The sequence below is a fragment of the Balaenoptera ricei genome, chromosome 2 (assembly GCF_028023285.1).
Source record: "Balaenoptera ricei isolate mBalRic1 chromosome 2, mBalRic1.hap2, whole genome shotgun sequence".
In the NCBI taxonomy this organism is placed as follows: domain Eukaryota; kingdom Metazoa; phylum Chordata; class Mammalia; order Artiodactyla; family Balaenopteridae; genus Balaenoptera; species Balaenoptera ricei.
This window is the reverse complement of record NC_082640.1, coordinates 124,111,827-124,129,564: the sequence shown is the minus strand read 5'-3', so window position 1 is coordinate 124,129,564 and position 17,738 is coordinate 124,111,827. Positions and strand designations below refer to the sequence as shown.

The window sequence follows — 17,738 nt, the reverse complement described above, 5'->3', positions numbered from 1 at the left end:
GTAAGGGAGCCACGGCCGACCCCCGCGGCAGGGCCCCATCGGGCACTACCGCCCCCCAACCAACGGCCGGGCGAGGCGGGGCCGGGCGGGGCCGGGCGGGGCGCTCTCGCGGGGACAGTTCTCGGGCTCGCGTGGGCGCGGCCCCGGGAGAGGGAACCGCGGGGAGGGAGCGGGCGCGGCGCGAGGCCGAGGCCGAGGCCTGGCCAATAAACGCCGGCCGGGCGGGGCTCGCGGCCGGCGGCCCGGGAGCGCGCAGGGCTGGGCGTGCCCACGGGTGACGTTCCGGGTCGGGCCGGCCAATGGGCGCGGGTCAGGCGGGCCTGGCGGCCAGGGGCTCTGGGACGCGAACGGGAGGCCGGCCGGACAGACTGACGTTTGGCTGCAACGCGGGAGGCGCGTGGCAGGGATGGCGCTGGCGCGGGCCTGGAAACAGATGTCCTGGTTCTACTACCAGTACCTGCTGGTCACGGCGCTCTACATGCTGGAGCCCTGGGAGCGGACTGTGTTCAGTATCCTGCCCGGGCCGCGGGCGCGGGGTCGGGTCGGGGCGCGGGGGCCCGGGCGGCATCCTCCCGGGCCCAGGGCCTGGCGGGCGCGGGGCGGCGGGAGGGCGGAGAGGCGGCCCCGCGGGAACTGCGCTCGCGGACTCGCCTCTTCGCGGCGGGCGCGCGGGGCCGAGGTCTCGGGGCCGAGGGTGGCGCTCCCGCGGTTGGGGGGTGGGGGACGAGAACTCATTTGAGATCTGAGGTCGCCGGTGAGTCACTGGACCAAGGTAGAAGCGTCTTTATTGCTGGAGGAGATCCCCTAGGGCGATGTCTACCTGGTGTGCCCTCGCCTGCACTTCGGCCGTGCCAGCCTTTGATTCAATCTCCGGTTCCCGTGGGAGGCAGGGACCGTGTAAGTGGAGCAAATCGCTCCCGGCTTGGACGCTTTTGACTTTTAGCTGTCCCTGATTTAGCTGGCTTTGGTCCTAATAAGAATGCTAACCAGTTTATCGGCTTTTAAGTCAGGTTGTGAATTTGTGCTCATGGCATCCCAATACAGTTTTTGAAAGCAGTTGGTTAATCGTACCTTTTTGGTCTTCAAGATGGTTTAAAAAGTCTCTTCTACTCATTAATTTGCTGTTTGCACAGTCCGTAACAGTCGAGCCCGAAAAGGAATATGTGGTTAGTTGTAGATAGTGTTTGAAGCTGTGTTTTCGTAGATGGCTAATAAGTACTCGTTAACGACTATAGAGCATTTACTACCAGCCAAGCAACTGTGCTAAGTGCTTTGCCTGTATCTTAACTCATCTAACTTTCATAAGCTCAATTAATAACTCAAGGTTGTGAAGAGGGGCTTCCTGAAGTCTGTCTTCATTTGTCTATGTTGACATCCCTTGATATTATTCTTGCAGAATAAATACTAATGAGAGATAACTTTTTTTTAAAAACTTGAGGGCCAATATGAAACAAATATTTTATATAGCATGCTTGCTTCATACAGGGCCTCTCGTCTTCAGTGTGGTTTAGTTTGGAGTAGCTTCAGAAGAACTTTGCAAATACGTTGTCACGTTGTGGTAGAGTGACTGAGGTAATTTCATTCCAAGCCTTAATAAGTGTGTTTATTTGTCTTGAACTAGCATAGGATTGTACTCAAAGCTGAGTCTTTTGTCTCAACAATTTTGAGGCATCTTAGCTGCTTTACAAGGAAATTTAGTTTTATTATTGTTGGCATTTCTTTCCAAACCTGGAGTTTAAGAACCAGAATGCAGAGTTTGGATTTAAAGTCTGAATGTAAGGTATGCTCTAATTTCCTGCACCATTTACTTGTAGCTGCAGTTTAGTTTCACTCTAAGTTCTATAGGTTGGAGCTCATGAGGTCATCCTTGTAAAATGTATACTAAAATATAGACCGCCTCTTGACTCAGTTAAAGTTATTAAAAAGTGAATTTAAACAATGTTGTGCTAAATTTAAACTCTTTAAATCAGAAGTTGAATGTAGTGCCCCACTATCAGAGTCTACACTCTACTTTTAAAGGCTTTTGTTGGCACATAGATAAATGCTATGGTGTCAGTGGTGTTAAGGTTTTTCTGTATTATATTGCAATAGTAATAGTGTCATAAATACCTCCGTGTTTTTCTTGGGGGGGATGGAGAAATAAATTATGAAATGATATGTAGTACCTCTGTGGATTTTTGCCTTTGAAGCATTTGACTTCTCATTGGTTTATGGGACCACATGATTTCATTAAAAAAAGAAAAAACACACTAGTGAGATTTGCAACCAACTAGAAAGAGACCTGCTGGGACCTGTTGACATCCACCTCTGGAGGGGAAGTTTTAACATGTTTCGAAAGTCCCCTTTCCCTACTGGCAGCCATCAGTGGGAAAGGAAAAGACCAGGTTTTGTAACCAAGACATGTTTTGTAACCAGCAAGACACTCCCTGTAGTGCCTTACTGGGTAACATTGTAATCATGCTGTTGAGGGGAGCTAGAAAATTAAAAATCTTTGTTAAAATAATTGGAAGCATAAGTAAAAGTTATTTTAGCCTTGTTCTTTTAATTAAAAAAACAAAGGTTTATTCTGTAATGGCTTCTTGTGTTTCCATGACATTTTATATTTGTATTTATTTTAAGCAAAATGCAGGCAGTTTTTTTGGTTTATGTTTGGAATTAGATTCCCCCTGAAAGACAGTCCATGTTTCTTCAAGGAAAGAGTTTTTTTTTTTTTTTTTCAACCACAGTGCTGGGCAAACAAATAATGCTTGACAGACATTTGTTTATATGTTGATTTGTCATTTCAAAGAAATTGCAGAAGCACTGATTTTAAGCCACTTTTAGAGTAGCTTTGGAACTTGACTGTTCCTGATGAACAACATTCAGTTCTTGTAGAGAATTCAAACTTAAAGAAGTAGAAAAGGCTATAGATAGAAAGAACTTCTTTGATTTGTTTTGGAGATGTTAACAAAATTTGCATTGCTCTGTCTACTCATTTGTAAAACATGTACATTTGCTGAGTTCTGTATTCCACAAGTATTATATACTTTCTAATTGCCAGATACTATTCTAGATAGTAGGGATTTACCTGTGAATAAAACAGTTAAAAATATTTATTCTAATCCCACTAGATAAATAAGTAAAAAATTAGATTATTAGATTGTTATAGCTGTTATGGAGAAAAATAAAATGGAGAGGAGGATAGGAACTAAGGAAGAGTGCATGTTCTTTGATTTTTAGTTAGAGTGCTCAGGGAGGGGACATTTAGAAAGATTTAAGCAGGGGAAAAATTCCAGAGGATCGAGCATTCCAGGCAGAAGGAACAGTAACTAGGAATGCCCTGAAGCACCAGCGTATCTGGCTTGTTTCTGGGATAGCGGAGTGGCTGGTGTGTCTGGGGTGGGGTTAGTGGGGGCGAGTAGTAGGAAAGGAGGTCATATCTGATCCAGTAGGGCCTCCTAGGCATGGAGTGAGAGTTCTGGAGATGAAGGGAGGTGCTCATACCTTTTGAGTAGAGTCACTCAAATCCAGTAACAGTTTTCTCACTGACATTTTTCTCACTGACATTTAAATACAATCAGTCCCCTACATACAGACGAGTTCCATTCCTAGAGCGCATTCGTAAGTCCAATTTGTTCGTTAAGTCCAACAAAGTTAGCCTAGGTACCCAACTAACACAATTGGCTACGTGGTACTGTACTGTAATAGAAAACAAATACAAAAAATAAAGAAAACATTTTTACTCTTACAGTACAGTACCTTGAAAAGTACAGTAGTATAGTACAACAGCTGGCATACAGGGGCTGGCATTGAGTGAACAGCCAAGAAGAATTACTGACTGGAGAAGGGAGAGGAGGTGGGAGATGGTAGAACTGAAGGAGACTAACTGTATTTAATAAAGTAGGAAAATAAACCACAGGAATATACATTTTCCCTTTCCCCGTGAGACTCAAAGCTCTTTTCATTTTGAATGGAAAAAAAAATCCTAGGAACAGGGTTTTAAAATTTATTTTAATTTAAAAAATTTTCAACATCCTGAGTTCTGTTCTAAGTTTCCAAGAAGATGGACTTCATTTCTTCAAGGAAATTAGATCCAAGTTCAGGAAAAATTAGAATTGACACATGTTCTCAGGTAGATCCTTGCCCCACCCCTTGTTATTCCGCTGAAAGAGCTGGGCAGTGAGTGCTTTGGGATGTAGGGCAGGAAGAGCATGGTGGACTTAGAGAAATTTCAGGGAGGTATTTGAGTTCTTTGCTTTATTTTCTCCTAGGTGGGGAGAAGGTGTGGACTGGGGTGCAGAGATGTGTTGGGATGGTGAGTACGCCAGGCTGACTTGGCTGGAACAGGGATTCTTTAAGGCAGAGTGGATTCTTTAAGTGAGAACAGACACTTCTGTGTGCGTACCTTGTGCCAGATGCTGGCCTAGATGCTTGTGATGTATCAGTGAGCACATGAGACAGAGATCCCTGTCCTTGGGGAACTTTGATAATGAGTGAAATATATAGTGAGAATTCCCTGGCGGTCCAGTGGTTAGGACTCTGTGCTTCCATTGCAGGGGGCATGGGTTCGATCCCTGGTCAGGGAACTAAGATCCTGCAGGCAGCAAGGTGTTACCAAAAAAAAAAAAAAAAAAAAGCGAAATATATAGTATGTTAGGTGGTAAGCATTATGGAAAACAGAAACGTAGGTCAGGGGGTTAAGAAATGTGTGGATGGGATGGAGTTACTGTTTTTAAAAAGGATATCAGGAGAGGCTTCATTGCGAAAGCATATTTGAGTAAAAAGATAAAGGAGGTGAGGGAGTTAGCAGGGTAGAAATCTGAGGGAAGGGCAGAGCTGGCAGAGGGACTAGTCATTGCAAAGTCCCTGAGCCCAGAGCCTGCCTGGCACGGATGAAGGCCATCACTGAGGCAGGTATGGCTAGTGCAGAGTGAGTGTGCGAGAGAGTCCTAGGCGGTGAGGTCAGACTCTTTGGAGGTCCTGGAGGTTTTGTAAGGACTTTGATTTTTTTTTTTAAAAATATTTATTTATTTATTTATTTATGGCTGTGTTGGGTCTTCGTTTCTGTGCGAGGGCTTTCTCTAGTTGCGGCAAGCGGGGGCCACTCTTCATCACTGCGCGGGCCTCTCACTATCGCGGCCTCTCTTGTTGCGGAGCACAGGCTCCAGACGCGCAGGCTCAGTAGTTGTGGCTCACGGGCCCAGTTGCTCCGCGGCATGTGGGATCTTCCCAGACCAGGGCTCGAACCCGTGTCCCCTGCATTGGCAGGCAGATTCTCAACCACCGCGCCACCAGGGAAGCCCAGATGCTAATTTTTAATTTTCTTAAAATAGAGCTAAAAGGACTGCAGCCGCTGAGCTGAAGGATGTTTCTTGCTGAAGATTATAATTCTTTCCTCACTAATCTGGCTCCCCTAATTTACGAGAAGTCCCATATGAAACCATGCAGCTCCTGTGATATCCTTCCTAGTCATATATGAGTTAATTGATGCTCCAGAAATGTGTTATAGCAGAAGAGATTATATTTTAGAGCAGACAGGTAATTTTTCCCCCTTGACCCTGGGACTTCAGATCTTCATGTGATTAATAGAAGCTCTAATTATAAAGACATATAGTGATACATAGCCTTGGTGTCTCTGGGTTCAGAGCTACAAACCATTTCTAGGATTTCAGCTCAGAGTTGAACATGCTCATTGCTGGTTTCAGCAGCAGGCTTTTTTGTTTGTTTAGTTTTTAAAGAGTTCGTCATCAAGTTGTTCTAAAATCAATTTCCGTACTTAAGTATGACCAACACTACAGAAAGCTCAGAGAATGGGTTTTGCTTGCTAACAGTAACCTCTGATGCTGATGTGATATCCTTTACTATGGCCCAAGAATATCAAATTGGCTGACTTACACAGGGCTATAACCATATCGTTATCTTCTACTTGCTTTCATTTATGGCAACTAGGAAAGCATCAGAAGTGATATATTTGGTAAAAATAAGCTTTCATTTTTTTTTTTTTTTTTAAATTTTTGGCCATGCCACACAGCTTGCGGGATCTTAGTTCCCCCACCAGGGACTGAACCCGTGCCCTCGGCAGTGAGTCCTAACCACTGGACCACTATGGAATTCCCAAAATAAGCTTTCTTAATGTTTCTTTTGGTGATGGTTTCTAGTTTTTCGAGGTCAAGGGACAAAACCTGCAGTAATAAGAAAGATTTCTTTTTGGAGCATCATTCAGCAGCTGACACCTGCTTTCCCTTAGAGCTTTGATTGCTTTTCACAAAACAACCTACGGTAATACTTTGTCAGATACTTTGTTTTCTTTTTTCATTAAGATGGTTCCTTAAAATAAATCAAATTTATCAAAACTTTTGAATATTTCTAAGGATAAAAGTAGCTTTTTAGAGTTAGTTTTACAAAAGGAATTGGACTAATAGAAGATTGGATTGTTTTAGATGACATTTTAGCTTTGTTTTTTGAGGTGACCAGGGCCATCAGAGACTGAAAACATTGAAATTAGACTAGTGAAGAGGAATAAATCATACCCACTGGAACAAAGGCCCCTGCCCTTTTCCCAGTGAGGAGGTACTTTTGGTTTCTCCAAAGTCTTGCGAATAGGTTGCTAAGGCAGGCAGTGATAGTACGGGGTTACTGGTTAGGGCAGGAAATGTTAGTTACCGTGGTCTTACTTCTGATGTACTGTATTTAACTTTAAAGCATTTCCTCTTTTTTAAGTTGCTGGGAAAAGGACTGGGGATGGCCAATCCCTTGTATGGGCAAAAAGTCTTTATTTATTTTTTTTCCTGTCTAACTGGGAACTTATCAGCTCATGATTAGTTGGGGATCCCTGTTAAAGAAAACAGCAAACAGCACACAGATATATGGTTTCACATCTATTTGCTTTTTAATCCATTGGATCCATAAAATATTTATGTTATGTCCAGGTTATAAATAACCTCAGATTTGTTCACTCAGCCCTTGAACAAACAATTATCGGCAGTGCCTGCCCAATCCTGGCTCATTATCTGCTCGGTTCTTGAATGGTTGATGAAGTGCCTGCTTTGTCTAACAATGCACTACAACTGGAAGCAAAGAGCAGCCGAGGCGTTCGCTCTCAAGCACTTAAAATTCAGTGGTGGAGACAGTTACATACACACAAAATGGAAAAGACATGTTTTTTAATTTTTGAGGTTTTTGGTTTGTTATAGTCTGGATTTCACTAGCTTTAAAATTCTATATTTCTTGAATCATGGTTCCCCCTCTAAAACATAAACGTGATTAATCTTGGTACAGCTGCTGATACTTATACAAACAGCAGTAAGGGCTTGGTAAATGGAAAGATTACTCTATCACTTTGTGTATTACCTTCCAATATATGTGTATTATATAACACTGAATATTTACATTTTCTGTGTGTGTGTGTGTGTGTGTGTGTGTGTGTGTGTGTGCGCCTCAGTGTCTCAAAGAGAAGATTACATTAAGGATGATTGAGAAGTGGTGCTTAAATGCCCTCTCCAAGCAAGTGGGATCCTAACATTAATCCAGGAAGGGATTTCATTTTATGGAGAAGAAACTCAGGTCCAGAGAGGTTGTGATGCCTTAGGATTATGCTATAAATAACAAGTTAATAGCAGGGTGACCTTGGGCAATTTCCAAACAGAGGTCTGAGTCATAATGTTTAGTGCCCAAGCCCTCAAACAATAATTTCAGTAAAGATTATATTACCTTTTGTTGCAGAATAGATTTGATTCCAAATTTTTATATCAACCCTGAAAGGTAGGTGATGTGTGTCCCGAAACCATAGATAAGGAGACTAGTGATCAGAGAGTTTTTGACACAACCAGGGATTGGCAGAATTGCAGCTCAAACCTAGGTCTCTTCCAGTGCCGTGGTGATTCCAGTATCCATTTCTTGTACTTCACAGTGTGCCAAGGATACCTTAAACTTTGAGAGATGTGTTAAAGAACGCAGTGGATTGAGAAATCCACTCAAGTACCCAGATAGCAAATAACAGCTGTTATATTCTAAATGGTGTATGTTTAGCTCTGTTTGTGAGAACATTTCTAAAGAGATGAAGGTCACATGTTCCCCAACCTTGCAAATGTCACAATAAAACTGCCATTTTGAATGGTACCAAGCATAATCTCAGGGAGTATTCAACTCAGTGTATTGGAGCTATTTCAGCTACATGGCTAAAATTGCTTAAATTGCATTTGTAGAAAGTTACTTATTAAAAGGCACTTTTTTGCATGTTTTGCAAGGTGATTATTAACGCTAGTAAAAATTCCTCATGGTCCCATTGTTTACTTGTTCATTTAATATGAGTTTCACTGTATAGTTAAGTCAGTTTTAAATAGTCTCTTATTTGGGGGGGGAGGGATTAATTGGGAATTTGGGATTAACAGATCAACAACAAGGACCTATTGTGTAGCACAGGGAACTATAATCAATATCTTGTAATAACCTATAATGGAAAAGAATCTACAAAAGAATATATGTATATCTGAATCACTTTGCTGTACACCTGAAACATTTTTAGTCAACTATACTTCAGTAAAAAAATATTCTCTTATGGTTGAGAGCTTTAGGATAATTTTGGGGAATAATTTTGAAATTTAATTGTATAGAAAACTTACTTTTAGAGGCTTATTTAATTATTGTGATTCTTGAAATACTTAGGAGAAGTGGGATCAGAATACAGAAACTGTTTTTTGAGGGAAATAGAATTAAAAGTTAAATTTAATAAGTGGCTCTGGGTAAAAGGTTAGGTTTATTGTTATTATTATTATTTTGAGTAGCTAATAATTGGCATTTGCATCTAGGTGCAAGTGACTTTTGGTAATTTTCTGTTTTCTTGGTCAGAATTGAGAGTTGTTCATTCTGTTTCTGAGAGCTAAGATTTTCTGCTTATTTCCTAGTAGCAAATTAGATCCAGTGATGCCTAACCCAAACTTTGCCAGGGAAAAAGATCCTTCAAATAGAACAGTTTTTAGTCTAGTACTATATGTAGTTCCATTTTCCTTTACAGTTCTTACTTATTAAAAAAAATAAGTAAGACTTATTGACTATTCAGGCATGCAATAAAAAACCCATAAAGAATAATATAATGAAAGTGTGCCCATACCACCAACTACTGAAGGAAAACATGCATTTGAAGACCCTTTGTGCCCCTTCTCACTTGATCTCCCTTCTTCCTCTTCCCATTTCACCCCACTAAGTAACCACTATCCTGAATTTAGCATATATAATTGCCATTTATTTGTTATTACTCCACATGTATGCATCACAGGATAATGCTGTAGAAAGTCATGAACTCTAGTGTCTAATATTTTAACCAGGCAAAGCATCTTTTCAAGTTTTGATAAGTTCTGGGGACTTCCCTGGTAGTCCAGTGGTTAAGAGTCTGCGCTTCCATTTCAGAGGGCACAGGTTCGATCCCTGGTGGGGGAACTAGGATCCTGCATTCCTTTGGTGTGGCCAAGAAAAAAAAAAAGTTTTGATAAGTTCTTGTTTCACTTGGAAAGATGTCCTGATTTTATATGCATATAAAAGATTAAAGGTTTGACAATTTAGTGTTCACAAAATTGAGCCTAAGTTTCAGATTCCTGTCTTATAGTAGAGCAATCTCTCTTAAGCTAATTTATGCGTGTTAACTGATACATTCTCCATACTAAATAGAAGAATTATAGCGCCATAAAGAGTACGTAATATAATCATTCAAATGGCTGTTTTTAGTAATTCTTACTTGAATTTGAGCCAATGACCTGAAGATTATTGCTATACCATTTCATTTGCTTGGTGTATACATTCATAAGTCTTACATAGAAGCTGTTAAAAAAAACCAAAAAGCATCTTGAAAATATAGTACTGCTTAGAAACAGATTTTGGTTTTCTTTGCTGTAGTTGCTTTAGAGTTTGTTGGTCACGGTAATATGTGGAATACGTAGAAAGCACCACAGTGAATCTAGAGTCAAATAATGTTTCTTAAGCAATTCCTTTATGCATCAAATATTTATTAAGCATGTGTTATGTTAGATGTTGGAGATACAAAAATGATTAGACATTGTTCCTGTGTTCAAGGAGCTGATAATCTGGATGAGATAAATATCAATACATCTCCACGTAGGTAATGTCAGGTGATAAGCGCTGTGATATGAGTAAAGAACTTGATGGGCGCTAGGGAATAGTTAATTCTGCCAGGACGTTGGGGTAAGAATAGAAAAAGTATGAGTGCTACGGAGAACCTCATACGAGAGGAGATGACTAGCTGAGCTCTAAGAATGATTAGGTTTTACTTGGAGGGATAGGACTTTTCGTACATAGGAAGATATTATAGTGTAATGGTTAAGAACACATTTTAGGAGTTTGACTTGGTTTGGAATTGGCTCCGTTGCTTACTCTGATTTCGGGATATTACTGAAGGGCTTAACACAGTGCCGTGCGCACACTAGACAAAATGAAAGCTGCCACTGCTGTTATCCTTAGTCATATTATTAAACCGTAAGCAAAGGCAGAGCAGTATGAAAATATAGAACATTGTTTTCTGAGACTCATGTAATATGGCATGAGTAGGATGTGTGTTTGTTGGGGGATGATTTGGAGTGTTGGGAGGTATGATGGAAAAGCAGCATGGTACAGTTGACCCTTGAACAAGCAAGGGTTAGGGGTGCTGACCCCTGCACAGTTGAAAATCTGAGTATAACTTTTTTTTTTTTTAATTATTTTTTTATTTTTAGCTGTGTTGGGTCTTCATTTCTGTGCGAGGGCTTTCTCTAGTTGTGGCGAGCGGGGGCCACTCTTCATCGCAGTGCGCGGGCCTGTCACTATCGTGGCCTCTCTTGTTGCGGAGCACAGGCTCCAGACGCGCAGGCTCAGTAGTTGTGGCTCACGGGCCTAGCTGCTCCGTGGCATGTGGGATCTTCCCAGACCAGGGCTCGAACCCATGTCCCCTGCATTAGCAGTCAGATTCTCAACCACTGCGCCACCAGGGAAGCCCTGAGTATAACTTTTTACGGTCGGGCCCTCTGTATCTGTGGCTCCACATCTGCAGATTCAACCAACCGTGGATTGTGTAGTGCTGTAGTAGGTATTTATTGAAAAAAAATCGAGGTATAAGTGGACCTGTGCAGTTCAAACCCGTGTTGTTCTAGGGTCAACTGTAGATGCTTTTGGCCCCCACCTTGATCCCCTTTGCCAGCTGATGTACTTCTCCCCGCTGCTGGGAGTGTTGTCTGCTACTGCCTTCTAGCTTCCCCCTTCTCCAGACTATTGCCCTTGGCCGAGGCAGCTGTCTTGCCCAGGTGGTTTTTCCTCAGCCTATGGCACAGCCAGTGATTGACAGATTAAGGGATACAAAATATCAGACCTGTTGCCTCAAAGCAACACCAACATGTGGTACAATTCATGCTCCAGAGCGCCCTGTGGGGGCTGAGCTCCTGAACCTCCTCAGCTTTTCCCCCTGCTCTGTTCTGTTCTGCTCACTCCCCCTCTGATAAAACTGCCTTCAGAATAACTTATACAAGAATCCCTGTTCCAGCCAATTCTTGTCAATTCTTGTCTACTTCTTGCACTCCAACCTAAGACCAGGTACTTGAGCTAGATTGGAAAGGTCCTCGGATGCTTGGCTTAGAATTCCAAGTGCTATCCTAGAGGCATTGGGAAGCATGCATTTTAAAAGGATAACTCTAGTATAGAGAGACTTGGAAAATAGCCAGAGGCCTAAAATGGGAGCTTTTAAGTGATTAAGTAAGGAATGATAAGTACCTCAATCATTTATCATTGATTAGGGTAGGGGAACATGAGATAAAAGTCATTTGTTGTGGTTGGAAAGAACTGAGAAGTCTTAAATAATTTGAATTTGGGGAGAAGGAATCAAAGCAATTTCTAGATTGAGTGACTAGGCAAATAGTTAATCTATAGTTGTATCAGATAGTGTGTCAACTATTTTCAAATCGTTGGAAAAATAGGACCTATAGGAAGAAGTAGTTTTGGAGAAAGTTAATGAGTTCAGTTTTGGTTCTGTGAATTTAAGGTGTCATAGGTGGAAATGTCCAGTATCATAGGAAATACTTGTCTGCAGTATGGAAGGTGGGGTCAGGTCAACAACATTAAGGTGGTTGTTTAAGTTATAAGTGTGTGTAGGCCCAAGACAAATCACTGGGAACTCCATTTTATCATTTAGAATCCTTTCAACTGCAAGTATGACAAAGAATATCTAAAGGTGGTTTATGGGTAAAGGGCGTATGTATTGGCTTATGTATCTGAAAATCCAGTGGTAGGGGGGGCTTCAGGTCATTTGATCAGGGTTCTAGCTCCATTTTTCTGCGATTATTTTTGTTCCACCACCTTCATCTGTCAACTTTGTTCTGAGGTTTGATTTCCTCATGGAGGCAAAGTGACTCCAATGATTCCAGGATTCTATCAGCAAACTGCATATTCTAGAAGGAGAATCTGTGTTCCTGAATTCCTGGCAGAACTCCTAAACTTTGAGCTTGTTGATCAGATTTGGGGGGTATTGTTAAAAAGAGAAGATCTTAACTGGTTCAGATCAGTCAGGGCTTATCCCTGGAGTTGGGATAGGGTTAGGCCCACCCAAAGAGGATGGCTGCTGTACTAGCAGGAGGGCTGGAGTGGATGTTTTTGGGAGAAAAGCACAAAATTAATTCTAATCATCTTACACATTAGTGGCAGACTGGGAAAAGAGCCAGTGAACTAGGAAAATGGTGCGAGAGACGGGAAGAGAGCACCAGAGAAGTACCTCAGCCCAGAGCTGAAGGAGTTTTGAAGAGGAAAGATGAAAATAGTGTCAATTTAGATAGCCATTGGACTTGATAGGGGGTTGTTGGTGACCTGAGAGCGGTGTCTATAGCCTGGAGAGGTAGAAGGCCGATGGTTGTGTGGGTGATGAGCAATGATGTGGAAGCAGCAAGTTTGTACTTTTTTTTTTTTTAAGAAATTAAGTGGTGAATACAAGGTGGTTGTTTAAGAAAGAACTGGATTAAGGGAGGCTAAAAAGTAAATTTAAAAAATGGTCATGGGAGAACTACCCACATCTGACATCTGCATCTCTACCAGTGCACATCTCCTTCCTGCAAACACCCTCCCTCTTGTGAAGTCGTTCAGAGGGAGAGCAGCACCAACCCAGGTACCCCCAACAGGGTCATCGGTTTCACCCCAGATGTGACACTGGCCTCTGCCGCCATATGCAGTGACCCATTTCCAAAGTCCTGTCCATCTTCTTCATAAATCCCGCTTCATGATACCCCTGTGTCCAAATTGTCCCGGTCACTATTCGGGGCACTGTGAGGGACACTGAAGGACTAAGAATGTCCACTGTGGCCGTCTCCCTGTCACCAAGGCCCTTCCTCCTAACTCCCTTACCCATCACCCAGCTGCTCCTCCTACCCCCCAGGAAAATGTAAATCACCAAATAGTGGTTGTTAATCGGTAAGAACTTGCCCTCCCCACCTCAGGACCCACACTTGACCAACTTTAGCTTAAAAGCTAAGACTGAATGCAGGCTGACCCCTCCCATGAAGACTGTAAAATCCCACTATAAAATAAATATGATTTTTTTTTTGGCCGTGCTGTGCAGCATGTGGGAATCTTTTTTTTTTTTTTAATATTTATTTATTTATTTGACTGGGCCAGGTCTTTAGTTGTGACATGTGGTATCTTCATCGCAGCGTGTGGGATCTTTAGTTGCAGCATGTGGGATCTAGTTCCCTGACCAGGGATCGAACCTGTGCCCCTGCATTGGGAGCGTGGAGTCTTACCCACTGGACCACCAGGGAAGTCCCCAAATCATTATGATTTTAATTTCATTTCAAAAAAAATTATCATGGGAGACTTTTTACCCATGTTTGCCAGATGAGGGGAATGAAATTAGGGTCTGAGTCAGGTTTGAGCTGTGGCTCTAAAGACAGTTTCTTGTGTGACCCTGGACAAGTCCCCTCAGTGTTTTGTCAGTCTCTGATGAGTACTAGTGAATAAACATTTCACAGGAAAGCCGTAAAGGTCAAGCAAGATAATACATAAAAGAGGTTTGTCAACTAAACTGTTATACAAATATTAGCTGGTAGTAAGCACATTGTTTATTTAAACCCTATATTCTCATAAAGGAATGTAAGGTATTGTAGAACTACTAGTATGTAGAGCTGAAGGTATGTAAGACAGGAGGTGGGTGAAGAGGGGAGAGAGAGAATATGAATGAATGAATGAATGAATGAATGCATAAAACACAGTCCCAGGTCAGAAGTAGATATTCCCCTTAGCATGACTCTGCAAAGCAAAAAGCCCTCAGGTTTTACATAATTTTTGTTAGCAGTATTTCGTGTGGCCCAAGAGGAGGGCTCCTTGTTGACTTGCATATATACAGTTTATTTATTTTTTATAAATTTATTTATTTTTATTTTTATTTATTTTTGGCTGCATTGGGTTTTTGTTGCTGCGCGCGGGCTTTCTTTAGTTCTGAGGAGCAGGGCTACTCTTCTTTGCAGTGCGAGGGCTTCTCATTGCGGTGGCTTCTTTTGTTGCGAAGCACAGGCTCTAGGCGCACGGGCTGCAGTAGTTGTGGCACGCAGGCTTCAGTAGTTGCGGCTCGTGGGCTCTAGAGCGCAGGCTCAGTAGTTGTGGCACATGGGCTTAGTTGCTCCGCGGCATGTGGGATCTTCCCGGACCAGGGCTCAAACCCATGTCCCCTGCATTGGCAGGCGGATTCTTAACCACTGCGCCACCAGGGAAGCCCCCTATACAGTTTACATTCCTTTTGGAATGCGGAGAAAGGACCACAGGGCAGAATGTTTATGGTTTAGGTTATCAAGGTGACTTTAATTTGATGTTGTTGCAAAGTTTAGTGATAATAATAATACTACTAAATGTTTAATAGTAGCAGCTATTACCAGTTTATGTCACTAGTATATGATTGATCTTATCTTTGGCTCTAAAGCCAATATCTTAGCCACATTCTACTTTAAATAATTCTAGAATTCTTGGATCAGACATTCTTATTGTTCAAGCTTGTAGACCTTTTGCAGTCATTAAATACTGTACAATTTTATTCCTATACATTTCTGTTTCTTAGATTGAACAGGGTCACTTTCTCTGCTTCATTTTAAGCAGCCTGATGTTTTGGAATATAACAGGGAGAATAATAGTACGCACCATGTAAGGTGATGGTGAAGATAAAATGAGCTTAAAAAACTTAGAATGGTGTCAGGCATAGTTAAGGTTAGTGGCTATAATTATAGTTATTAGTTCTTTATAAATACTTGGTAAGCATGAGAAAGCATTAAATGAATGGGTACTTCCACATAGAACAATTGTTGAAAAAATTTGGGGATTTAGTTTTGGATAAACTGAGAAAAAGTAAATTAAATGAAGTTCCCTTAACTACAACTCAGATTCCATGCTGGTTTCCATCGTGGGGATGGCACTGTACACAGGATATGTCTTCATGCCTCAGCACATCATGGCGATACTGCACTACTTTGAAATTGTACAGTGACCAAGATGTGACCGAAATCAAGAAGTTCTTTAGGGAAGAGCCACCGTCTGAAGTTGGAACGAGACTTCATCAGATGTCATAAGAAACTCTACTAGATGTCAACATAACCAACCCTCTGAATATAAAGACTAAAATTTATGAGTAGAACAGGAAAACAATCCTGACTCATGTGTTGTGTTCTTTATTTTTAATTTTAAAAGAGGCTCTTGTATAGTAGTTTTTGTCTATTTTAACATTGTAGTCATTTGTACTTTGATATCAGTATTTTCTTAACCTTTGTGACTGTTTCAATATTACCCAGTGAAAGCTTTTCTTAATGTAACTTTGAGTACATTTTAATTGCCTTCTATTTCTAAAACCCAAAGTCATTAGTTGGGCTTTACCGTTCTTGCTATCATATGGCATACATATCTGCCTGGATACATTTCTACTCTTGACCAAAGTTTTGTAAGAAAAAATCAAGATTTGGGGCAGGGGGATGGGGAGGGAGGATATTTTATTGAGAACTATTTACAAAAGACTTATCTGTAAGTTCGAACTCAGGAGTGCAGTTTTAGTTATCTGGACTCTACTCTTAACAGCTTTTACTTTAAAACTATTAAAGTGTTTCTTAACAATGAAAAAGAAAGATCTTGCTGAAGTTAAAATAAGGAACATTTCACCTTTTAAATATTTAATTTGTGTGTGGACTCATTTCCAGAAAACTTTGGTGATGGTTCTTGTGACAAATGGTGGTGAAGTAGCATTATTACGTAATGCTTATATATTGTAGAGTTTTTAATAGAAGGTAAATCATTTTCCTCTGAGGGCCATTAGTAACAATGTACTTCCTTAAATTTAGTGTCATGATTGTAATGGGTGCTGCAAATTCATTTGCACATTGTAATATGATGAGATGAATTGTTAAAAACTATAGCAAAAAGAAATGTAAACTTGGTTAAAATCCTCTCACTCTTTGTATTGCTTTTTTTTTAAAAAGATTTTTATTCCTTAAATGTAAAATGACTACCTAATTTTTTGATGTAAACTCATTAAATTCAAAGAGAGAAAAATCAGCTGATGTAACAGTATTTTTTTTTCCTCGTTGGTTAAATGTTGATCTAATATTTATACTTCTGGATTGATTGCTGTGGACAGATAAGCAGTAAGTATATCTTAACATGTCTCTCAACGTAAAAGTATCTCTAATTTAAAAAATTAGACATTTTTCTTAACATATCTCCCAGAATGTTTTGCTATTTAAAAAAAAAATGTAAGTACTTTTGGCCCCAAATTGTATGGATTAGACTTTTGAAGTGTTTTCTAGTCCAGAGGTAGTAAGTAATATATAAAAGTCTGGTAGTTTTAGAGAATCAATTTATATCATCACTATTAGGGAGGGTGGGAATAATATATAATTATTTAGTTTTGAAGTGCTTAAAAGTAGTTGGATATGGTTATGTCTGGTTATGGCATAATTATAGTATTCACACTATCTCAAGCAAAATAATGAATATGAGGATTTAAGTCTGGATTTGTTCAATTAATGCTTAAATTTGGCTTTCCTCCATTGACATCCCTCCTCTCCCCCTTAACCACTGACAAGTAGATTCTAATGTATGGGTCTCTGGTGAGTTGAAGACAGGAAAAGTCAAGAATCACTAGTTTAGATGGGTATCCAGATTATCTATCCTAGCCCTCTACTCAGAAATCTTTAATTCATCCTCACTCTGCTGAAATCCGTTAAATCACTGTTGTATTTAATGGTTGTTATGAAACACTGGCCTATGAGATAGATGGAAGATAAGTTTAGCCATACAGAGAATCTTGAGAAGAATCAGAAAGAGAAGTAGGAGCAGATCCACTGAGAGGTAATCAGGGAAGCATATCCTCACCCACTGATGCAAGGGTCTGGTCTATTTGTCAGTAAATAACAAATGGGGAGATCATTTAACTTTATCTGTTTACAAGTGGGCATTAGACAATTCTCTATAGGTCGCTTATGTTTCCGTATGTCTTCTGAACAGAGATACTGACTGCCTTTTTTCTGGAATATTTTTCTAGGATGTTTGTATGATAGAGAAGATAGAGAAGAGATAATGTCTCCCTCCAGAACAAAGGGCAGGTTTGCTTAGAGCCTTGGAATATAAAGATCATCTTCTGAAGCAGTGGGCACTAGAAAAGATTTGGGTTCCCTGTGCTCAGGGTTCCTCTCCTGTAATGTGACCCTCTGCATGTACAGGTGTCACCTGGTCCTCTTTGCATTGTCCTGTGGGAATTGGAGCTTGGA

At 40.9% G+C, this 17,738-nt stretch overlaps 1 protein-coding gene across 1 annotated transcript; it reads left to right on the top strand.

Annotated features, from left to right (window-relative positions):
* Nucleotides 1-294: 294 nt before the first annotated feature.
* Nucleotides 295-16,447, top strand: SPTSSA (serine palmitoyltransferase small subunit A). The gene is made up of 2 exons (XM_059915663.1): nt 295-509; nt 15,366-16,447. The coding sequence occupies exons 1-2, from the start codon at nt 407-409 to the stop codon at nt 15,467-15,469; spliced, it is 207 nt and encodes a 68-aa protein (XP_059771646.1). The 5' UTR covers nt 295-406; the 3' UTR covers nt 15,470-16,447.
* The last annotated feature ends 1,291 nt before the right edge of the window (nt 16,448-17,738 follow it).

Excerpts from the sequence above, each read along its gene's own strand:
- SPTSSA (XM_059915663.1), top strand. The coding sequence starts at position 407 with ATGGCGCTGGCGCGGGCCTGGAAACAGATGTCCTGGTTCTACTACCAG. Across the intron at positions 510-15,365 it reads CTGGGAGCGGACTGTGTTCA|ATTCCATGCTGGTTTCCATC; the intron begins GTATCCTGCCCG and ends ACTACAACTCAG.